We start from the raw sequence: 23,891 nt of genomic DNA, 5'->3' as shown, positions 1-23,891 counted from the left end.
TGGCTCAGGAATGTTTTCGCTAGAGGAGGAAGTTGGATTTCAGAACCAACCCTTGGGATTAGGGGAGTTTGGCTGTCTGCCATTTTACAAGGAGGTCATTTTACCAGAATTTCAAAGGCAACCAAAAATTGAACAAACAACCTGATCAGGGAATACTCCTCCTCTTCTGAGTGTAAGATACTGAGTTAGGTGGAGATTGGAAGGGCATCCCACGAGGAGGCACCATCGTAATAAAAGGCTCGGAGGGTGTAAGCCAAGGGCATCCGTCACAGAATGAGGCTGGAGAAAAACGTGGGAAATGAGATGGGAATATGGGAACGAGGTCAGCATAGGGTGTGCCTTGTAAATCAGGCTAAGTTTACATTTTATTCAGTCTGAAACGGTTCCCGTGGAAGGTTTTTGAACAGTAAGGAGTTAGATGTGGTAAAGGTGTTCCAGACCACCTTTGTTAGGTTAAAAAAAAAAAAAACAGAGGACCAGGCGCTACGTTACCATGAGAGGTTCTCAAACTTCAGTCCGTACCAGAATTACCAGAGGAATTTGTGAAAAATGTAAATTCCTGGTACTCACCACCCCCCGGATTGGGATTCTATAGGTTGGGTCCGATACGTACACTTTTAAAAAAGCCTTCTGGCAGCGCTACTGCCAAGGGATGAGTTGGGAGTTTAGCTCCCATCCTCTGCATCCCTTCGCTCCTCCATTCTTTGACACAGAAAATGGGCGTTTCTCAATGTTACACCAGAAGTTCTTCCAGGGTCTATCAACCTGACAGCGGCCCCAGTCCCTCCCACGTCGGGCGGACCCGACGTGGCGGTCTCGGGCCCCGCAGCGACGCCAGGGACTGAGGACCGAGCAGGGGCGTGCACCAGGCGGTCGGGCGGCGACCGGGCTCCTCTCTCGGACTCCTGCCCCGAGCCCGGCCCCGCCCTGCCTCGGGTTTCGAAAACCCGCAGCCATAGCCTGCCTGAATAACAGCGGTGGCCACGCACAAACCTGTGGGCGGGTCTCCATGGTGACTGGCGGACGCTGTGACCAATTACGTACCGGCGTTTGTTTCCGCCCCATCCCTCCCCCGGGGCCGATACTTCCGTGACTGACAGTTCCCTCTGGACGCTGTTACGTAAGGGGAGGGTCAAGTGCGGCCCCACCCGAACCGAGCAGATTTGATTGGCAGGACCTAGTGCTGCCACCCCAACGCCCCCGGAAGAACGTCCTTGACGGACAGGTGTAGGAGCCACTCGGCGCCGCGAGGCTGGGCGGAAGCGTCCGGGTCCAAGGGAGGGGGGCAAGGGGCGGAGCCGGAGGCTGGGAGCCGGGCTGGGCGGGGCGGGGAGTAGGTAGGGGCTGGGCTGGCTCTGCGGCCAGAGATGCTGAGGGGCCGCGACGGCGCTCTGCAGCCGGGAGCACTGCATTAAAAACACCGAGGTGGGGTGCGCTGCCAGGGCGGTGGTAGGTACGCGAGGGCTGTCGAGTCCTCAAACGCGGACCGGCAGCGTCCTCGGGGCCGGCATTTGTATACCCTACCAGGGGCCCTCGACTCCGTAGCGACGGCGGCCGCATTGGGACACGGGGGCGGGGCTGGGCACCTGTCCGCGTTCGTAGGCACCTGCTGCACCGGCCGCCGCGGGGCCCGGGGCCTGGCGCTGGGGGCTGCCCGGGAGCGGGGCCGGGCCGGCCTGAGGAGGGGAGGTGAGCCGGACCGGTTCGCCCCGTCCGGGGCCCGCACTCCTCGGCCCGCTCCCCACTCCCGGCTCTGTCCCCGCTCCCAGGTTGAGGGGGGCGTCCGAGGCTCGCAGCCCCCCACCAGAGGGTCTCGCGGGCCTGGCCGGCCTCGAGCTATCTGCGAGGTCGGGATTTGGCTCCTGCCTTGCATCATCCCGAGACAGGTTTGTCCAGATTCCCTGCGTGCGCGGAGATGGGTTTCCGCCCCGGGCGCGGGTGCCCGTGCCGGCTTTCCCCAGAGAGACGGGGCAGAGGCTGTTTTCATCTTTTCCCTGGGCCCTGCTCCGTCGCCTCTTAACATGGAATTTAAGGCTGTTCGGGGTGATGTGCCTATTTAGGAACTATGGTACATAGGAGGTAAGCACCGCCCGTCTCTTAAGTTTTGGCTCAGGACAGGTGCGGATCATTCTTATAGGGCCGAGCTACGACTTCTCAGCTGTATGATATAAAGAGACAATCATGTGTTGTTTGTACGACCAGACCAGCAGAAATTCTAAAGTTGTTTCGGAATGAGTAGGACGTGCCTTGTGTTTTCTTCCATCTATGTCACTCCTGTTGGAAAAATGCTGTACTGTGCCTGGGTAAAGTAGATAGCTATTAAAGAGTGTAGTTGCTCATGAAAAGCGTGCTACAATTTCTCGATTATGTCGTCGCTGGAAACAAAGGCAGCAGTAGACAATACCTCCTTCTTAAAGACAGGAGGAACTGGGACTAAGTTTTATTTGATTCTTAAGGGCAAAGTCATAGAATCTTTACGTGTTAGACTTGGAAGGGACCTTACAGGTGACTGATCCACCCCAGTAAATTTACATGGTGGTGAGCGCTGTATCCCAGGGGGACAGGATTCCCTGTTAAATCAGGTCTGTTCTAGATGATGGTTGGGTGCTGCACATTACTCTGGATCTGAAAACCAGTGTTGTTCTTATTTGCACCAAACAGGAACATACACACCCACACAGTTTTGATGTCCCAGCCATTTTGGCTTGTATCATAGTTACCTTTAAAGACAGATTTGCAGAGAGCTCTCAGCAATAAGTTGCTACTTACTGGATGTAAGTCATCAGGTAGGTGGGAGAACCAGAATCCTCATTACTTGGATTCAATTATTGGGTGGCATTGTATCTTGGAAAGCAAAGCAGCAGTAATGGGCACTGGTTGGGTATGGGACCCACCTGTGGATGTCATAGGCTCGGCAGAAAACAAATTTTTGCTGATTAGGGACATTTGGTACATGCTTCTCTAATGATTTGCTTCTTACAAATTTTGTAAAATGTTGCTTTAAATTTTTACCCTTTTCACCTTCAGCTTGTTGACTGGTACAAGTAGGAATTTAGCAGAGCTCTGTTTTAAACATGACCAAGCCTGGGGGAAGTCACCAGAGCAGACAAATTACTGTTCTTACGCTCCGCTTGCTGCTTGTCCTTTGCCTCTTCCTTTGTATTTTTAGTAAATGACCCACTGACTTGGTGACTTTTGAGACATGCTTTCTTATCCACTTCGCATAATTCTGCTGTTTCCACACTTGAAGCAGTTGGAAAAGGTCGTTTTTTGTTTGTTTGTTTTGTGGATGGTCCAGACAGGACCCAGTTCTCCCTCCCCCTCTGTCTCATATGCTCTGCCTTTGGTTGCTAGTTTTGTGGGAGAGAATCATTCTGTACTTAAGACACTCTCAAATCAGCTCCCTTGGATCTTTAATTCCCATAACCCTGAGAACTGTGATAGACCTTTTGTGTCAGTGGGTACAGTGCATTCTGAACCTGGCTTTCCCAGTAGTTAAATGCCTAGACATTATGCTAGTAGCAGCTGCTGTAGTCCATATCTTTTGCACTTCTGGCACCAGAGCTGAACTGTGTCACTGAATATTCTGAATCCTGGCCAAGGACTTGGTACACAGATTCCTGTCGGCATTTAAAGATGGGAAAGAAATTGGAGTCAGGAGAGGGAGGGGGTATAGAAGGAAACTATTTCTAAAGATTCTTCCCCCTAGGTTTTTATAACTACATGTTATATAACATTATACTGTATTTCTGCTTAGAGATACAGATTTAGTTCTTAACTATTTCAGAAGTCTTAACTGTTGGTGTTGGTCTGTTTCTCTGTTTTCCCATCTCATTTTAAGGTAAAGTGAATTCTGCGGACGGAAGAGTTTGATGACACAGACCACTGAATTTCTTTGTTTGGAGTACACGTTATGAACCCTTTCTGGAGCATGTCTACAAGCTCTGTACGCAAAGTAGGTATAGTTGATAAATTTACTGAGGAAACCCATCTGTGTCAGACCAGAGGCCAAAATAATTCATACCAAGGTTGCCTATAATGTTAACAAAATTACCTTGTTTTTCTAGTTTAGGTTTTACTTTTGGGAAACAATTATTTGGTTGATTAAAGTCAGTTTCTGAGACCAAGATCACATCTCAAATAGAAATCATAGTAATCAAAATTCTGTTATTTTGACTTAGGTTATATTTACACATGATGAAATTTGTGACACTTTATTGTAGTAGTCTTTTGACAAACTGCAAGATTTCACGGTCAGAGAAGTGTTGGTTGGGCAAGACCAGTCCAATATGGTCAAGTCAGACTTGAGGGCACTGGTTTAAGTTTTCTAAATAAAATACATTTTAGGGAAGCTTAAAATACACAAACAAAAAGAAAATGGATATCACCCATAATTCCACGTGTAAGAGAACACCACTATTAATCTTTTTTCCTGTACACGATGCTGTGTACGCTTTTAATACAGCTAACTCCGCAGGCTTTGACTGCGCTTGAGCCGAGGAGATGCCTGTGAGACGGCAGTTTAGCCTCTGACTCATTTACCCCTCTGTCTTTGACTAAGAATGACAGTTTATACTGATGATAGTCCAGATGTGGAAACGTGTCCATTAGGGACAAGATCAAAATCAGACCCATGCAAGTGAGAGAACAGCTTCATTCTTAGTTTCTAACCGAAGTGGTGGCATCAGGTAGTGACTGCTTTCAGTCCTCTATACTATTTATTTTGAGATGCTTAGCACCCGACTTTCTACAGCTAAATGCTAGGGGACCTTTCTAGTCTTGTCTAATTGTGTAGTAACCCCTTGCCCTCTTTCTGGGGCCACCAGGAGAAACCATTTCTTTCTCCGTTTCAAGTAAATCCTGTAAATATTGGCCTTATTGTCTTTATAGGCTGCAGCTGATGCATGAATTTTCTTACGATTTAGCCTTGCTTCAGCTTTGCTCTGCTCTTTGTAATAGCCTGCCTGCTCAACAGACTTTCAGGTCATCTTGATCATGGTGCTAGAATGTCCTTGTAAAAGAGTAACTCCAGCTTTTCAGTCAAAGACTAAAGGACATCACATGTAGTCTTGTGATTTAAGAATCATCCTAACAAATGTTCTCACCGCTTCATCTTGAATAGCGATCTGATGGTGAAGAAAAGACATTAACAGGGGATGTGAAAACCAGTCCTCCACGCACTGCTCCAAAGAAACAGCTGCCTTCTATTCCCAAAAATGCTTTGCCCATAACTAAGCCTTCATCTCCTGCCCCGGCAACACAGTCAGCAAATGGCACGCATGCTTCTTACGGACCTTTCTACCTGGAATACTCCCTTCTTGCGGAATTGTAAGTTCTGAAACAAACGGGTTAACTTTTGAATGACCCTTGAAGGTGAAGAATGAAACTTATTCTGAAGGACTCAGTAAACAGCAGCCATTTAATCTTAAAGCTCAAACCCATCCCCCTCCAGTATTAGCCTTAATGTATATAGGATGGACTCTATTGCTAGCAAAATCACCTTTCTTCACCAAGGCCTAAGTGGTGTTATATAAATATCCTCTTCTAAAAGTAATGATTCTTATCGAGAGCTTGGCTAAGTAAGATTTAAGGCAAATGTGTGCTTGAATTTCCATGTCTGTTTTGGAGAGCAAGAGGGGGGGGAAACAGATTTATTAAGCAACCAGGAACTTAATTTTGGTCTACCTTTATATGAGGTGAGGAACTCACCTCTGAAGAGGTTGTTGTAGAGGGTGGGACAGTGGGCGGGTGGCGATCTATTCTTTCTTGGGTCAAACCCAGCTGGAGGTTTGTGCTCCATTCTGGTGATCACCCTGTAAGAGGCATCTATCCTGACAGACTGAGGAGAGGGTCCCCAAAAGAGATGGTCCCAGGAGGAGATGGTCCCAGTAGGCGGAGGTCAGGAAGCCTGACCTTGGCAGTCAGCAGTTGAAGGAACGGGAACCACTGACTTGGAGAAAACCTGGAAAGTACTTATTAAAGCTGTCTTCACCTGAAGGTCCGTCATTAGAAAGGGGATTTGACTTATTCTGTATGACCCCCAGGGGCAGAACTAGGCCATTATGGGGAAGTTTTAAAGATTTGGGCTCCATGTAAGTAAGAACTTGACTGGTCACAGAAGTCAAAAATTGGACTGAAGTTGCACATATCAGTAGAGTGTGAGGAGACGGGCACTTCTGCAGAGTCTAGTAGTGGTACCACAGTGCTTGGCCCATCAGAGGGGCTCAAATAGTGATTGAGTGCAGATGGCCTTTGATTTGATCATTTGTTATGTGGGCAGAACGTCTGGAGAATTAATTCTGAATTTCAGTCATGTAAAACTTCCTTTGTACATGAAGTTTAATTTTAAAAGCATCCTCCAGCCGTCTCTCACTGTGCTAACGTTGTAATGGTCAGAGGGTCTGAGGCCCCAGTGTAAATGGCGAGTGTGATTTGGTAGCACAGGTCCCTTTAGCTTTATAATGGAAGCCTGTGTTTGAGGCGAGGCAGTGAGTTGGACAGGCTTCTATTGTGGCATTAAATCTGCTGTCTGTATTAGGACACAAAATTGCCTTTTTGGCAAACCTCACTGTAGTAGATACATCTGCCAACCATGCTGCTGTTGACATGCTGAATTACAGTGAGTTAAAAATGGGATAACTACTTTAAAATGATTGAAATACAAGTGTGGTAGCAAATAGGTCATAAATAAAAACAGACAGCTGAGGTCCAATAAGCTGCTTCGCAGTAACATTCAGGATTGGCAGGTTAATGTGTCTTAAGACCCTCAGTCAACATTGTTCTTTTCAAGGTCTGGTCACAGTGTTACTTGTTTAGGCTCACAGCTCAGCTAAAACAGGAACAGAGCAGAATGGCTGTCAGGTGACCAGGTCCCAGAAGAGCCAGTGCAGCCTCTGTCTTCCCTTGTTTCAGCACCCACCGTTTCCCACGCCACGGCCCACAGAGTTCAAGTGTCTGAGTTGGGGGTAAATTCAGGAGCAGAGTACAGTGTGAGCGCCTCAGGCTGCCTGCCTTCTACCAGGAACACTGCCGCACCGACTGGTGTTCAAACTTAAAATGACCCCCAAATGAGGGTAATTCCATGGAATTTTAATGTCTTAATTACCTAAAGTTGTATTTTAAAAAGGCTTTTAAACGTGTGTGGGTAAGATGTGTTGTTCATGGTCACAAAAGCAATAATCGTACAGATACTCGCACTGACCTAAAATTTGATGTCCAGAATTACCTACAGGTTGGTTTCCACGGTGGTGTTTTGGGGAAGCTGATTTCTGGGTGGAAAACTTGATTGTGTATCCCTTTTCGGCTTTAATTTCTTAATCTGGGGCCCTTATTTGGCTGTGTTTCTCTGTAAGCATGTGTTATGAAACCAGTAAACAGGCAGCAGTCAGGGCCAGGTGAGAGATTGTGATGACTCTGTCTGTATGGTTAGAGTATCAGCTGCCCTTCAAGGGACTATTCCTTCTTTCAAAAAATGAACGTGGGTGGTTTGGTCTGTATGTCGTTTCCATCTGTGCAATCTCACTGTTCTGCTGCTTCTGTTTTAGTACCTTGGTTGTGAAGCAGAAGTTACCTGGTGTCTATGTGCAGCCATCTTATCGATCTGCATTAAGTAAGAAGGATTCGCTCTTTTTATAGCATATTTGGTTCCTCTGACACAAACTTAGCCTGTAACTGTTTTTATTTTTTCCTACAGTGTGGTTTGGAGTAATATTCATACGGCATGGACTTTATCAAGATGGTGTATTTAAGTTTACAGTTTACATCCCCGATAACTACCCAGATGGTGACTGTCCAGTAAGTTGGGGATACAGTCTGGCTTCTTTTCTTTCTTGGACCCTCCTCACCCTCCTTACTGCAGGAAGAGGGTTTAAGGGGCTTTAAAGATTTCTTGGTTCTTTTCCTGGCCTAATACTTTTATGATTTCAGTTTCCCGAAATGTTTTGTCTACTCAGTAGTCTTTCAGGGGGATTTTTTGCTTTGTTGCATCTTTTGCCATGCTAGCCTCTGCCTTCAGCTTTACTTGTTTCTCTGCTCAGGGTGTGCAAGTGAGGCTGGAAGCTGTAGTACAGCTCTCACTACGTGAATTGCGATTGTTATGCTGTGGTAGAGAAGGGCGACTTTTCCCCTGCTCACTGCAAAATTTAGTCTTACAGGAAAATGGTGAAAGTAGTTAGGTGTCCCTCTTGAGGCAGCTCTTTGACTTTAAGCAACAAAACTGCCTTGTCCTGAAGCTTCTTTTACAGCTTATCCGCGTGGGTTTAATATGCTCCATTGCTTCCATTAAAGGATGTGTCTCTCTTTCAATGTAGCGTTTGGTGTTTGATATTCCCGTCTTTCACCCGCTAGTTGATCCCACCTCAGGTGAACTGGATGTGAAGAGAGCATTTGCAAAATGGAGGTTAGTAAATAAAAGTTTCGTGTGGTGACATAAGCCAGCAAGAGGAAGCCTCAGTAATCCTGCCATATTTCCCTTTAGGCGGAACTATAATCATATTTGGCAAGTATTGATGTATGCAAGGAGAGTTTTCTACAAGATTGATACAGCAAGCCCCCTAAACCCAGAGGCTGCAGTACTGTATGTTACTTTGCTTTGTTATGTAAGATAAATTTGAAAAGATAGCAAAGTAGATTATGTTGGTAACCTTTTGATTTAAACTTTTAACACAGGTACGAAAAAGATATTCAGCTTTTTAAAAGTAAAGTGGTTGACAGTGTTAAGGTGTGCACTGCTCATTTGTTTGACCAACCTAAAATAGAAGACCCCTATGCAATTAGGTAAGTGGTACATTATCAAGATAAACTACACTTTGCAGTACTGTGCTGCTGTTTTCCAGGTGGCCTTAGAATGGGGATTTAAAAGGAAAGTGTATAATCTGTTAGCCTACAACCTTTCTAACTTGGTATCAGCTTGATTTCTGCTTTCAACGTGGACTGACACATTGTGCCAATAGCAAGCTATTTAATGACTTTGGTTTCCTAAGGATCCTTGTAATGTGCTCATTCAAATGTAAGGACTTTTCTTTGCAGTTGGAGCCCCTCTTAAACTCCCATACCCCAACCAACTTACAGATGTGGTGAAAGGAGGGAAGCTGAACAGTGTGAATAGTGTGAATGATGGGTTCCTTGAGCATTGTGTTAGTTTATGTTGAGGAAGGGTGTCTGCAGGAGTATTGAAAACGGAAGCGATTGAGCTCTTGGGCAGCACTGGTGTTGCTGTGCATAGTGGGAGTGGTCAAGGGCTTGGGCTCTACGGTTAGACTGAGTGACTTTTGCACTTACTGGCTTTGGTGACCCAGAGCGATTACGTAATTTTACTGTGCCTCACTTTCTTCAAGTAATAGGACTTCAGGGGTGGTTGTGAGGCTTACATGAGCTAACCCATGTAAAGTGCTAAGGGATAGTTATTGTGAGAAAATCATTTAGATAATGTCTAAAACTTACATATTGACAACTGATTAAAGATTGTTCCTTGTTAACTTTTGTTAGGGGAAGTGGGTTAAAAATGTAAAAAACAATGGATGTTAAACAAATTTAGTAAGCTATTTTTTAATATTTTTCTCTTCCCGAAGCTTTTCTCCATGGAATCCTTCTGTACATGATGAAGCCAGAGAGAAGATGCTAACTCAGAAAGTAAGTAGATTACCAGTTTGGAAATCGTTAACTCACTGTTTCCTTTCTAAAATATCTTCACTGGAGACTACTCAGTATATACAAATAACTTTTGAGGAAACAAATTTGCACAGTGCTGAAATCCCCTCATCAGTCATTTTTTAATGTCTGTTTTTCATTGTGCCTAGAAGAAGCCTGAAGAACAGCACAATAAAAGTGTTCACGTTGCTGGCCTGTCATGGGTAAAGCCTGGCTCAGTACAACCTTTCAGTAAAGAAGAGAAAACGGTAGCAACTTAAGAGCTGGCGAATCTGGTGCACCATGCACTTTCCTGCTGGACTTGGGCTAGTAGAGCTGACCAATGGCAAAGGACTGCCTGCAGAGTAAAACGGTGTGCGCAGTGACTGGTGTCAGTGTTGTCCGTGTATGCTTAGGTTCTAACAGCAAGTTCTGGAAACCTCTCTTTACGTAATGCATTACTTCTGTCAGAAGTGTCTTCAGGGTGGTTATCTAGTTCAGTACTCCAAATTCTTGGGGACCTGGAGGCTTATGCATTTTTCTGAATATAATGCTAAAGGTAAGTTGCATTCATTTAAACTAATGAAGTAGGCGGAGTTCAGCACTATCTAATGATTTTTAAATCAGTGGTTTCAGGTGTACATATGTTAGTATATGGAGAGGAGATGTATAGAGAGAGCAGTTTCCATAGCTTATTAGCACTTTTAAGTGGAAGAGCATTTGAACCTCAGTCTTCAGCCTACTGTGTTACTGATATACAAACTGCTGTCACTGAGGTACATACTAGGTGAGTGAGAAGAAACCAGAACACTTGTTCATAGTTTTTTTTTAAGCAAATTACTTATTGTATTTTTATGGCAGGAGGGAGAAAAAGTGTTAAAACGGTTTCTAATGAAGTCAGATATTTAAATGATGAATGACTAATGTGTTTCGTAGAGACAATAAACCAATAAATGATTGTTCTTTGTCATTTATGCAGGACATTAAATACCCTTTTCTCAATATAACTAAACAAAGATTAATTTATAAGTGCTTTATTGAAAAATACTTATTTTCATATAAAATTACAGTAGCAGTAAGTATCTTGAGAGGTTTTATAAATATTTTTGCAGAACACTATTCTAATTGAACAGTGTAAGTAAGTTCCATATTTCTTTCAGAGCAATATGAAGTTACCTAGTAACTTTGTTTATACTGATTCAATTTACAATTGAATTTTCTCCCTAATAAGATTATTCATTCAACTTTAAAACTGCTGGAACAATAGTGATTAATAAAGGTATATATAGATAATTCAGTAGCTGTTAAATTAACATTTTCTAATTTGTATAAATGGTACTATGTACTAATAAAAACCTAAATTCTCCAATCTATTTTTTAAACTTCCAGGAACACACCCAAAGATATTTAAAATATATCACCTTAATAAAGACACACGTCTTTTGGATAACTACCTCCTAAAGGAAGAGGTCATAATTTTTCATAATCTCTTAATTCAACTTGATTTAAACTCTTTACTAGCCAGCTGATCCCTATCAACAAAAACTGGAGAATTTAAAACACATGCCCAAAACCAAAAGGTAGCTATTGGGGCTTTAACAATTTTTAAAAAGTACAAAAGCATCAAAGAAGATACTGAATTAAGTTCAGCCTGGAAGTTTTGTACTTAATGAAGTTCACATTGTAGAAAGTGCCATTGCAAATATACAGCAAAATCTGGGTTCCAAAATCATGCTTTATACAGCCCTAAAGTGCCACTTCTTATACAGGTTCACTCACACACTGCACACCAGTCAAGCACTTGTCACACTGCACCACACCTAATGGGGAGAGGGAAGAATTACACAAAGGGAATGGGAGACTGGACTCATAACCTAGGACCTTCAAATCTGGGCGCTCTACCTTGTCACCTTTTAGGAATGCAAAAATCTTACACTCCTACCAAGTGTTTTAGGACAAAAATACCTACTTTTGCTTTTCATGAGGGCCAGGTAGGAATGAACTGAAATACAGTTCCTCTGCTGGAACACGCTAACAGAGATCTCTTATACACACGTTTGAGTGCGCTCTGTTCTCTGCAATTCTTGTAGTAGCTTTGCCAAAGAGTTAAAAAAAATCCAGGTTTGGATTCTAAGCAGCCTTGATGGCAAGCACTGAAAGGTAGGGAAAAAGGCAGTTGGGATAAGTAAAAATATCCTAAGGATACTGGAAGGATTAAGGAAAAGGGCCCCATAATCCAGCATGCATTACATGATGCTGCTAAACAGAGTTTGTGAAAAGACAGTTTCAGTACAACAGACTAACCTCAGTGGGAACCTCGGTCATTAGCTACATCTTGGAGACGGCGTAATAAGGCAGAATGATTTTCTGGGCAAATTCTTTTTGCAGGTGATTCACTTCCATCTTCCAGAAGAATCCCTCTCTTTTTGGTTGGCGTTTCTCCTGTCCGTATCATACTGTTAATTTCTCTCAGTCTCTGGGGGGGGCAGGGGGTTAAAAATAAATATAAAAACTTTAAAATTCTAATACACATAGTTCAGTGTTAAGTCAAAGAACCTCAAATAAGTTAAGCGGTTTATCTTGAAGAGTTTGAACATCTTTATAAAGAAACGTACTACCAAATTTTATGTCCTCCCAATTTCACTTCTCAGCTGCCTGACATTGATGACTATCTGGGATAGAGGCAGAGTATTTCTATTTTTTAACAAGCTCCAGAGGTGATTTTGATGTAAGCTTTTCCACAATGTAAGAGTTCACAAATTTATGATTTTTTTTTACAAAAGTTATAGAGCATCACATTGTTATGCCACATTTAATCAGTTTCATACATTTCCATTTTCTTTTTAAAAAAATAGCACGACTTTACACAGTATTAGGCCATTTTTTCCCCAGTCTAGTGTTACTCATTTTTTAACAGCCATGGAATTTCACAAGAGAAGCCTTAATTCCCTAAGGCATCCATTGTAGGTAATTTATTAGTATGATCTAGAATTCTAGAATGTATTGATATTAGTTACATGTCATCCTTGGGAGAACTGAGAAAAATTCAGGCCAATTATTTTCTGCATTCTCTGGTTCACATGAAGAACTCGGATTGAGAAAAACTTCGCCAGAGGGCTAGAGAGACTGGATTTATTTATAGGTGCCTTCAGCACTAAGTTTCTCCAAAGCCCCAAAAGTTAGCTATTGCATTATTTTCTGGTAGTTAAAAAAATTTTTTTTCATGTGCTGCTAATGTCATTGTCCATGTTTCCTAGTGAAAAGCATACTGAGCACATTTCATATGCATTTATTATAGGAAATTTCAAATATATACGGGAAAGTAGAAGTGTATAGTGAACCCTCACATGACCATCACCCTACTTCAACAATTTTGGCCAGTCTTATTTGATCTATACCCCTCATTCATTTCTCACCCCCCAGATTGTTTTAAACCAAATCCTAGATATTTATTTTACTTTTATTTTGAAATAATAGGCTTTTCTGAGGTTTTAAATAAAACCACCAGTTTTTCATTATCAGTATATGCACCTTCTCAAATTTCAACCGTCTTAAGAAAGCTTTCCTCTGACTGACTCTTCTACTCTTTGCCTCCCTAAGTCTGCTCTGCACTTCCTATCTCTAGTCTCCCATTTACTTGAATATTCCTTAAATTGTTAACTGTATACACTAATTGTATAAATGTTATTTGTATATAATGTGTATACATCATTATATTATGAATATACTGTGCAGTGTATAATTGTGTACCTTACTATACATAACACATTAATATATATTAATGTAGAACATACATTTATACATTGCACATTAATATGTATAAATTTACAGTACAGTCTGTATAATCTAGTACCATCATCAATACCAAAGACATTTAATAGAAATCTAAAGATAAACATTAATGTTAAAGTAAATATTCAGTTTTCCCACTTGTCCCCCAAATATCCTTTATAGCTGTGCTTTTCTATGCAGGATCCAATCAGTCATCATGCCTTGCATTTGGTTGTCATGTCTGTTTAGTCTCCTTTACTCTAGATCAGTACTCTCCCTACCATCTATCTATCATCTATCTCTTCATGATACTGGCATTTTTTGAGAGTCTAGGCAATGTGTTATATATGTGTTTTTCCTAAGCAATCTTTATAAATACAAATATCACTTAAGGACCTTTAAGATGCAGGTGCACTCCTTAACATAGCATATGATTCCTAGGGATCTAGCCTTACTGCCTCAAGAACTTTGTTTCCCTTCCCTTATCTGCTCCATCCTGGATGCCCTTCCTTCTACCCCTCAGCAATCTGCTAACTTTTCATCCATTAAGGCTTCACTCAAGCTTCCCTCCCCATTGCAGACTGAGGCAGATGCTACCACTTAAATCTGTGCTAATGTAACACTGTCCAAGTGTCCAAAATGCCCATTTCTCCCCTTAGACTGAGACACTTCCTGTCCCAGAAGGAGGCACTTAGTAAATAAATCAGTTAAGGGATCCAAATTTTCCTTCCCTAACTGAAATTCGGAATTTTAAAAGTTTTACAAATGGAATAAAAAAATAAAATTCCAGATTTATAGCAGAATATTCAAATGTACAAATAGGAAATGGGAGGAATGAAAATCCAGATCCCTTACCCTATCTCCAGCTCTAAAGTTCTCCCCCCAAACCCTTGTTTTTTTGCTGCTTTGGGACTTACTGGTCACTCTTCCTTGACAGATCCCATCACTCATGTGAGTACTGAGGGTTTCCCAAAAACCCTGTTTCTAGAATCCTAAGCATTTTGGGGTTAATAAAGGCCAAGATTTATATTAGGCTCACCTTTGAAGGACTGTTGCTGAAGTAGTAGAAAATCTTTTCTCGAGGAGAAAGCATTGCTTCATTTTTATGCGGGGATATGTACACAGGATGATTTTGAGACAACTGTATTCGGCGAGGAGAGCCTGTTCTTACAAACGGATAGGGAGAGAGTGGAGGAGCATCCATCTGTTTAACAAAAAAAATTTCTAAGAAAGGTAAACGAAATTTCTAACCAGGTGCTTTTTTTTTGAAAATGGTTATTTTTATTGAAAGAGTGAAGAGGTATAATAAACCAGTAGCTTTATGAATGGTAGATAGTGATGTATTAGCGGCAAAAATTTAACCTAAAGAAAACCATACAAATAGCAAACATCTAAGTGCTTTCTTTGTGCCAGTCACTGTTTTAAGCATTTTAAATACATTATGTAATTTAATCCTCACAACAACCCTATAAGCGAGGGACTACTTCTAGTCCCATTTTATATATAAGGAAACAAGATACAGAGGAAGTTAAATAACTTGCAGGGTCACCACAACTGGTAAGTTTTGGATAATTTGAACCTATGCAATCTGTCTCATATTACTATACTTTGTAGGGAATCCAAATATCATCTTGTTTAATGCTTCACAACAGTAGAAATTATGTTGGTTAAGCCCATTATTTGTTAGAGACTTCCTTAGTCTTACTTAACAAAAAGAATTATTTGTAAAACTAGTTTACACAGAAGCAGCTCAAACATAAGTGATTCCTCATTCCTCACAAGTGAAAAAAAGTGTGAAATGATCCTCATCAAACTTACTGCATTTGCCTGTGAGTACTTCATGGCAAATGTTTTAATTTGTTTTATGTAGATGTTGTTGTAGAACTGAATAAGGTCTCCCCTCTCCTCCTCTTCCACATCACTGTTGGCACCTGTGAGACGAGTAGGTGTAGGAGGGGCACTGCTAGGCTGTGGAACTGGCAAGGTGCTGCTTGACCTCATGACAGGACTGGAGTCTCTACTGGCTATAACCGGTGGAACAAAAAGTGTTAAACAGGAAGACTGCTAGTGCAGATTGCTTTTAAAAAGAAAATTCAGTAAGGTAAGGTTGAATGGCTACCTGCTCTACTCACTGAACAGCAGCAAATGGGCACTCTTATTCTTCATACCAAGGAGCAAAGCACAGATAAGATATTAAATACTAACTTCAGGGCTTCCCTGGCGGCACAGTGGTTAAGAATCCGCCTGCCAAAGCAGGGGACACGGGTTCAAGCCCTGGTCCAGGAAGATCCCACATGCCGCGGAGCAACCAAGGCCGTGCACCACAACTACTGAGCCTGCGTTCTAGAGCCTGTGAGCCATAACTACTGAGCCCACATACCACAACTACTGAAGCCCACGCGCCTAGAGCCCGTGCTCCGCAACAAGAGAAGCCACCGCAATGAGAAGGCCACACACCGCAACGAAGAGTAGCCCCAGCTTGCCGCAACTAGAGAAGGCCCATGCGCAGCAACAAAGACCCAATGCAGCCAAAAAGAAATTAATTAATAAAAAAAAATACTAACTGTACTACCATGCTATTAATGTAGCAAGGGCTTACTGAGTAGTTTTCATTAATTTACACCAAGCTTTCTAGGACCTGAGCCCTGCATTAAGTGGTATAAACCAACAATTAAGGATAGTGTTTCCATAGCATGGTTTCTGTTGACATGCCACATTCTTCTCAAACTCAAGTCAACAAATGCCTGCCTTCTCCATCCTGTGCTAATCCCTCTAGAGAAAAGTGTTATGCACAATGTGCCTCAGAGCCACGGGATAAAGGACAAACAGCTCTGTGACTAAATTTAGAATTTGGTTTATTGTCCAACAAATCTTTTGCCAATAAAATATTTTCATAGTTTCTACAACAGTAATTTATTAATCCTTAGTCCTAGGCCTAAAAAATAAGAGAAGCTTTTAATTTCATTTTATAAGTTCATAAAGATCCCACTTACTTCTGTCTTTGTTTAGTTCTGTTGGAGAATTCTGATGACTTCTGCTGTCACTGCTGCCAGAATTTCTTCTTTTCCTTTTCCCTTTTATCAGAACACTTCTATACACCTTTAGACAGGTCATGAGGAGGGAACAGAAACGAGTTATTTATTGAGCACATCCTAGACTATGTGACTTTGACATGTTATTTAATTCTCACAACTCCATATAGTAGTAGTTTTCCTACTCAGGGGAGGTTAATAAATGCAGCCAAGGTTACATATCTATTAAATAACAGATACAGGATATATACATCAGGGCCTGTCAGGCTTCAACTTCCAAGTACTGCCTACAATACTACAGAGCAGTAATAATACGCAATTGTAAAATCAAGTCATTCTAAGTCAAATATCAATACAAAGATCTCACATGCCTACCTACCTCTTGAAACAAATGAATAGCATTAAAGGTAAAATGAGTTTTAAATTTTCACTTAATGCCGTTTTGGTTAAATGTACAGCGTTATGTTTCCTAAACCAGACTGAATTCAAGGTGACACAGAATCCAAACACCTTCCGAATTTACATCTATCTTGTGATTACCTGAATTAAAAAGGAATCAGTTATTTCACATCATTACCTTTTGGTGAAAAGAGAACTTAAACTAATCAAGATGTGTAGCTGTCTGTTAATCAAGATGCGTTGCTATCTGTCAATAATTAAATAAGATTAAAATAAAGACTTCCCTTAAAGTAGAACCTTAGTTTTTTATCCTGGAGAAAAAGCCACAGAATCAGCTGTAGTTAACTTTTTTGTATGCCTCAAAGACTTTGATCTTTATTTTCAGCCATGAGAGAAAATGTAGTAAGTTACCTGGCTCCGGGCCTGTGGCTGAGTCCTATAGCAACGCATAATATTCTGGAAGGACTTGTCTTCTTTTGTGACCTGGCAAAGAATAAGAGTTCTCTGAGAGAGAATTTGACTTCCAGCATAATACTATGAGATGGTCCGTGAACCTGCTCCCCAGTGAAACTGGTGAAAATTATATTAAAAAACATCATTTAAAGCCTCTGGAAATGGCCCTAAAAGGCATTTAACAAATGAAGAAATATATATTCAAGAAAATCTACTAAAATTCAGTAACAACAGAGGGAATAAATGGTATTTGAGCCAAGACCTAGAATAAAAAATTATAGTAACAAAAAATTCATCAGAGGAATGAAACACTAGATTTGAACTGGCAAAAAACATTTAGCAAACCTGAAGATGGAGTTGTGCAATCCAAAGAACAGAGAAAAAAAGAATGAGGAAAAATTAACAGAGCTTCAGAGAAATGTGGCACACCAAGAGAGTGTGGGAGTACCAGGAGGAGGGGAGGGAGAGGAGTTGAAAGAAATGTTCAAAGAAATAAAGAAACATTCCCAAATTTATTTTAAAAACAATCTATATATCCAGGAATTTTAACAAATTCCAAGTAGGACAAATGCAAAGAGCTCCATACCAAGACATAGAGTAAAAAAGCTGAATGCCAAAGAAAGGGAGAATATCTTGAAAGCATCAAGAGAAAAGCAACTTTTTGCTTACTAGGAAACTCCGATAAAGTAACAGAAAACTTATTAGAAACCATGGAAGCTATGAGACGATGGACAAAGTAAAAACTAAGGATCCAGTATCCAACAAGGTTATCTTTCATAAATGAAAGTGAAATAAATACAATCTCACATAAACATAAAGAAAGAAAATATGCTGCTAGCAGAACCATCTTACATGAAAATACTAAGGAAAGTTCTTCATAATAAAAGTAAGTGACCCCAGGACTTCCCTGGTGGCACACTGGTTAAGAATCCACCTGCCAATGCAGGGACACGCGTTCAAGCCCCGGTCCAAGAAGATTCCACATGCTGCGGAGCAACTAAACCCGTGCACCACAACTACTGAGCCCACACGCCTAGAGCCTGTGCTCCACAACAAGAGAAGCCACCGCAATGAGAAGCCCGTGCACTGCAATGAAGAGCAGCCCCCACTTGCCGCAAATAGAGAAAGCCTGTGCGCAGCAACGAAGACCCAACACAGCCAAATAAATAGATTAAATAAATAAAATAAAATAAAAAAATAAAAGTTAAGTGACCCCACACAAATTCAAATACAAGTGAAAAAACAAAGAGCAATGGTAAAGATTGTTATGTAACTGGAAATGCAGTATAAAATGCATATTTCTTAACTGATCTTTTAAAAATTGTATAAAACAACATACATACATGAAGAAACGTGATATATATATTTGCCAAAAATAGCACAAAGGAGGAGATTAGGAGGAAAGCTATTCTAGGCTAAGGAAATGACTCCAGATGACAACTCAAATCCCCAGGAACCAACAGAGAGAAATAAGGTAAATAAGTAAATAGTGAATAAGGTTAATATGATAAAAGCTATAAATAAATACTTGCACTTCTTTCTTGTCTCAGCTCCTTTAAAAGTCATAAAAATATTAAATAATAACAATGTTTTTGAATTTATAACATTCATGGATATAATATGTATAACAATACTACCACTGTATAACAAAAAGGAAACAGTTACATAGAAGTAACACTTCTATATCTCACTGGCATTCAGTTACTATAAATTTGAAGCTGTTTTTCATAAGTAAAGATGTATATGTGGGGGTTGGAGGAAGTGGGGAGATGCTGATCGAAGGGTACAGATTTCCAGTTATAAGATGAATAAATTTGGGGGAACTAATTTGCAGCATGATGACTATAGTTAACAAACTGAATTGTATACTTGAGAGTTGCTAAGAGAGTTGATCTTAAATATTCTTACTACCAAGAAAAAGTAGCTGGGTGGTAATCATAATGCAATATATACATGTATCAAATCATCACACTGTACATTCTATACTTATACAATGTGATATGTCAATTATATATCAATAAAGATGGGGCAAAAAAATGGGGGGGGATAGAGCAAAAAGAAAAAGAAAAGTATATGGTAAGCCTCAAAGAAACCACTAAGAAAAATAAAGTTGAAAAGTCATCACTGAGGGCTTCCCTGGTGGCGCAGTGGTTGGAAGTCCGCCTGCCGGTGTGGGGGATGTGGGTTCGTGCCCCGGTCCGGGAGGATCCCACGTGCCGCAGAGCGGCTTGGCCCGTGAGCCATGGCTGCTGGGCCTGCACGTCCAGAGCCTGTGCTCCGTGGCGGGAGAGGCCACAGCAGTGAGAGGCCCGCATACCGCAAAAAAAAAAAAAAAAAGTCATCACTGAAATTAAAATGCCATGAATGCACATGAAAATGAAAGCAGTAAAGGAGGAAGAGAGTATCTGAAAGACATGAGACATATATAAAAAACAAAAAGTAAAATGATAGATGTAAATCCAGTTACAACAATTATGTTAAAATATGAATAGATTAAACAACAAAATCAAAGGCAGAAATTGTCCGACTAGATAAAAAAAGAGATCCAACTATACTCCCTATATAAGAGACACACTTTACATTAAAACAAACAGATATGAAAGAAAATGATGGAAAGAAGGTATATCATGCAAACAGCAACCCTAAGAAAGCTGGGTGGCTATACAAATATCACACTATAAAACTGACTTTAAAACAAAAAATAAAAGTTACTAGAGATAAAAAGGGACATTTCATAATGATAAAGGGTCAATCCAACAGAAAGGTACAACAATTAAAAACACACATGCAAAAAAACAAACAAAAAACACATGCACCTAATAACAGAGTACCAAAATATATGAAGTGAAAACTGACAGAAATGAAGGGAGAAATAGGCAATTCAATAATAATATTTAGAGAGCTCAATACCCCACTTTCAATAATGGATGGGTACTAGATAGAAGATCAACAAAGAAACAGAAGACTTTAACACTATAAAAAACACTAAAAAACCTTACAGACATCTATAGAACACTCCACCCAACAATAAAATACACATTCTTCTCAAGTGCATATTGAACATTCTCCAGGATAGACCATATGCTAGGCTACGAAACTTCAATAAATTTAAAAGGATTGAAGTAATTAATACAAAGTGTGTTTTTTGACCACAATGGATTGAAACTAGAAATCATTAACAGAAATTTGGGAAACTCACAAATATGTTGAAATTAACACACCTAGATAACCAGTAAGTCAAAAGAGAAATCAGAAAACACTTTGAGATGAATGAAAATGAAGACACAACATACCATAACTTATGAGATGCAGCTAAAGCAGTGCTTAGAGGGAAATTTATAGCTCTTAATGCCTATAGTAAAAAAGAAGAAAGATTAATTACCTAACCATTCATCTTAAGACACTGAAAAAAGAAGAGCAAAAACTAAGCCTAGGGAATTCCCTGACGGTCCAGGGGTTAGGACTTGGCGCTTTCACTGCTGACGGCCTGGGTTCGATCCCTGATCAGGGAAATAAGATCCCACCAGCCGTGCAGCACAGCCAGGAAAAAAAAAAAAAAAACTAAGCCTAAAGCAAGCAAAAAGAAGGGAATAATAAAGATTAGAGCATATAATAATAAATGAAACCAAAATCTCGTTCTTTGACAAAATCAACAAAATTGATAAACCTTCAGCTACACTAAGATAAAAAGAGAGATTGTTAAATTACTACTGACAAAGAATAAAAAGGACTAAAAGGAATATTATGAACAACTGTGTGCCAACAAATTAGAAAGCCCAGAGGAGACAGACAAATTCCTAGGAAGACATACACTACCAAAATTGATTCTAGAAGAAACAGACAATCTGAATAGACTCATAACAAGAAAAAGAATCATCCATCAATAAACTACCCATAAAGAAAAGCACAGGTCCCAAACGTTCATTGATCAGAAAGTGAAATATGGTTAAGATAGCAATAGTCCCCAAACTGATCTACAGACTCAACATCATCTCTATCTGAACCCCACCTGACTTCTTTGTGACAAGAAGTCAGAACTGACAAATTCATAAAGAATTTCAAGGGATTTAGACTAGCCAAACAAACCTTGAAAAAGAAGAAAAAAGTTACCAATGTTAAAACTTGAAACGTTTGTTTTAAAATGGGTAATGTTATGTGAGTTTCGCCTCAATAAATTATTTTAAAAAACAAAGTCAGATAATAAAAAGTGTTGATGAGAATGTGGAGAAATAAGGACCTTCATATACTATCAGTGGAAATGTAAAATGGTGCAATGACTTTGGAAGACAGTCTGGCAGTTCCTCAAATAAACATAGAGTTTACCCTATGACCCAGCAATCCAACCTAAGGTATATACAGAAGCAAAATGAAAAGATGTCCACACAGAAACTTGTATACAAATGTTCATAGCAGCGTTATTTATAATAGCCCCAAAGTAGAAATAATCTAAATGTCCATTACTGATGAATGGTAAACAAAATATTATATATGCATACAATGGAATACCATGTTCCAACATTGACTGTGGTGATTGTCACACATACCTATGAATGTACTAAAATCCACTGAGCTGTGCGTTTTAAATGAGTGAATTATACAGTATGTGAATTTTATCTCAATAAAGCTGTTAAAAGTGTTCTGAGAGTAAGGAAGTAGCATCTTTACTTTTTCCTTTAAATTCCTAATGGTACTCACCTTTGCCATCACATAAATGGCACACATTAACAACTGGTCCAGATGTCTGTCCATCATAAGTTCAGGACACTGAATTATGGAGAATTCAAAGCAGGTCCAGATTTTTTTCCTCAGTTCATCTGAAATATCCAATTTAGCACAAAGGTCCCGAAGACGGACACCTGCTAAGTGATAAACCTAGTAGATAAACAAAAATATCTCAAACTTTGTTTATCTAACCCTTGTATTTCCCAAGCTCTAGAACTGGTAAGGGTACATTTTTCTTTAGAAAAATTACCTTTCTAAAGAAAAGCGATAAAGAGCTGGTCTTCCTGGGTCTAATATTGCTGCTGGTTAAAGGTAGGCCTTGTTTCTGCTGTTGTCCACCTGGGGAAATCTGTTGAATGGCCACCTGACCAGGGACTTGCAAGGTCGTTCCTGTCACCTGTTGAGAGCTTAAACTTCCAGCCAGGGCCTGAGCACTGAGGGGCTGGATGGAGCCAGTCACAGCCTGTGCCTGCCCCCCAACATTGACTTGGACTGGGAAGAATGTTATTCCTCCATTTTCATTGGCAATGCCTAAAATTTGTTTCAGAGAAAAAAAGCATGAAGAAAATGTTGATACTATAAGATTCTCCAGGCGGAGGTTTTCAATTATTTCCCCTCCCAACCCCTTTCCCCCACTCTTCTCTCATATCATCATTCCAGCCAAATTTCGAGTAACTTTCTAATAAGTGCCACAGAGAAGGAACGCAATATTCAACTCTGCCTTCCTTACCTTGTACAGGAATAGTCACTGTTTGTCCATTGTTGGCTGTGACAGTGGCTGTTGCCATGGTGACCAAAGTCTGTCCAGGAACTGGTGTGACAGAAACAGCTTCCCCAGATACATTCTGCACAGGGACAGCATTGACTAGAGGCTGTGGGGGGATGCGGCCAGGTGTCCCTCCATCAGTGGGGCTATCATTCTCAACAAATAGCCGCCTTCTGGTAGAGCTGGCTGTTGGGGAGCTGTACCTATCGTATAATGTGGTTGGAGACGTTATGCCTAGGGTTAAAAAAAAAAAAATCATTTAACTCAAGGAGACAGATCTGACTTCCATCCTAGAAGTGATGTTCACAACCAATTAGTGTTTGAAATACTATATAATCAAAAAACAAAAATTACAGGAGTCACATCATAGCTACATTCAATGAATGAAAATTCAACTGAATACTATTAAGAGCAAGATTTAAAGGAAGGATTTTTCTCTATGTGTCTCACAGTGTTCCCTTCTTCACTCCACCTTTTGCTAAATCAAACTAGACTTTGCCCTCCACTACCACAGGGTCCTGAGGACTGAGGGGCAATTTAAATAATTTTCTATTTTTCTACCATATTCAATTCCTACAGAACACTCATGTAAGATGTGATTTCACTGTAAAGATACTACTTGATAAGACTTGATGGATTTGATATTACTACGTATCATCTGGGAGCATTTACCCCCTGTTTTATGCATTTTCATCTTTGTCATTTTTTACATGTAGAAAGTTACTAAAATTCAATTCGGTTCTTTAGCAAGAATGGACATACATGTTTTGGATTCAATTAAGCTTAGTTTATTTTTTTTTTAAACAACTTTACTGAGATATGATTCACACATATTTCACCCACTTAAATTGTACAGTTCAGTGGTTCTGGGTATATTACTAGCTTTCTAAAATTGTGGTAAAATACGTATAGCATAGGACTTGGCATTTCACCCGCTGTTAAGTGTACAGCTCAGCGGCACTGCATTCACAGTGCTGTGCAAACACCAACACCATCTTTTCCAAAGCTTTTTCAACATCCCACACAGAAACTCTGTTAACCATTACAGTTAAGTATTCACACCACTGTCTGAATTTTTGAGAGGCATCCCTTTCCTTCTTCCATGTCCAGCTGTAAAAACT

General features: G+C 40.5%; 2 protein-coding genes across 10 annotated transcripts in view; one reads left to right on the top strand and one right to left on the bottom strand.

Annotated features, from left to right (window-relative positions):
* Nucleotides 1–1,298: 1,298 nt before the first annotated feature.
* AKTIP (AKT interacting protein) lies at nt 1,299–10,586 on the top strand. Of its 7 annotated transcripts, none has more exons than XM_067719895.1 (10): nt 1,299–1,425; nt 3,842–3,955; nt 5,123–5,328; nt 7,545–7,609; nt 7,694–7,794; nt 8,310–8,398; nt 8,477–8,575; nt 8,668–8,775; nt 9,570–9,630; nt 9,798–10,586. In XM_067719895.1, the coding sequence occupies exons 2-10, from the start codon at nt 3,914–3,916 to the stop codon at nt 9,906–9,908; spliced, it is 882 nt and encodes a 293-aa protein (XP_067575996.1). In that variant the 5' UTR covers nt 1,299–1,425; nt 3,842–3,913; the 3' UTR covers nt 9,909–10,586. The 7 variants fall into 7 exon arrangements, with proteins under 7 accessions (XP_067575996.1, XP_067575999.1, XP_067575993.1 ...); XM_067719898.1 differs by having other exon boundaries at nt 1,305–1,449; nt 9,801–10,586; XM_067719892.1 differs by having other exon boundaries at nt 1,305–1,449.
* Nucleotides 4,199–23,891, bottom strand: part of RBL2 (RB transcriptional corepressor like 2) — a 51,582-nt gene continuing 31,889 nt past the window's right edge. Inside the window, exons 15-23 of one of the 3 annotated variants that reach the window (XM_067719890.1) lie at nt 22,735–23,004; nt 22,255–22,535; nt 21,978–22,154; nt 17,241–17,312; nt 16,392–16,497; nt 15,217–15,422; nt 14,438–14,602; nt 11,932–12,103; nt 4,199–5,126 (exon numbers count right to left, since the gene is read on the bottom strand). In XM_067719890.1, the coding sequence (XP_067575991.1) occupies nt 11,933–12,103; nt 14,438–14,602; nt 15,217–15,422; nt 16,392–16,497; nt 17,241–17,312; nt 21,978–22,154; nt 22,255–22,535; nt 22,735–23,004 (1,448 nt within the window). In that variant the 3' untranslated portion in view covers nt 4,199–5,126; nt 11,932. Of the gene's footprint in view, nt 5,127–10,645; nt 12,104–14,437; nt 14,603–15,216; nt 15,423–16,391; nt 16,498–17,240; nt 17,313–21,977; nt 22,155–22,254; nt 22,536–22,734; nt 23,005–23,891 lie in introns of those variants that run through there. The other 2 variants (XM_067719889.1, XM_067719891.1) reach the window with 2 other exon arrangements.

The sequence above is a fragment of the Pseudorca crassidens genome, chromosome 20, assembly GCF_039906515.1.
Source record: "Pseudorca crassidens isolate mPseCra1 chromosome 20, mPseCra1.hap1, whole genome shotgun sequence".
NCBI lineage: Eukaryota > Metazoa > Chordata > Mammalia > Artiodactyla > Delphinidae > Pseudorca > Pseudorca crassidens.
Note: the sequence above shows the minus strand (reverse complement) of the source record. Positions and strands in the feature narration are given on the sequence as shown.

Bases quoted from the DNA above. Each gene is read 5' to 3' on its own strand.
- AKTIP (XM_067719895.1), top strand. From the start codon at position 3,914: ATGAACCCTTTCTGGAGCATGTCTACAAGCTCTGTACGCAAA. The intron at 3,956-5,122 runs GTAGGTATAGTT...CATCTTGAATAG, and splicing joins CTACAAGCTCTGTACGCAAA to CGATCTGATGGTGAAGAAAA. The intron at 9,631-9,797 runs GTAAGTAGATTA...CATTGTGCCTAG, and splicing joins AGAAGATGCTAACTCAGAAA to AAGAAGCCTGAAGAACAGCA.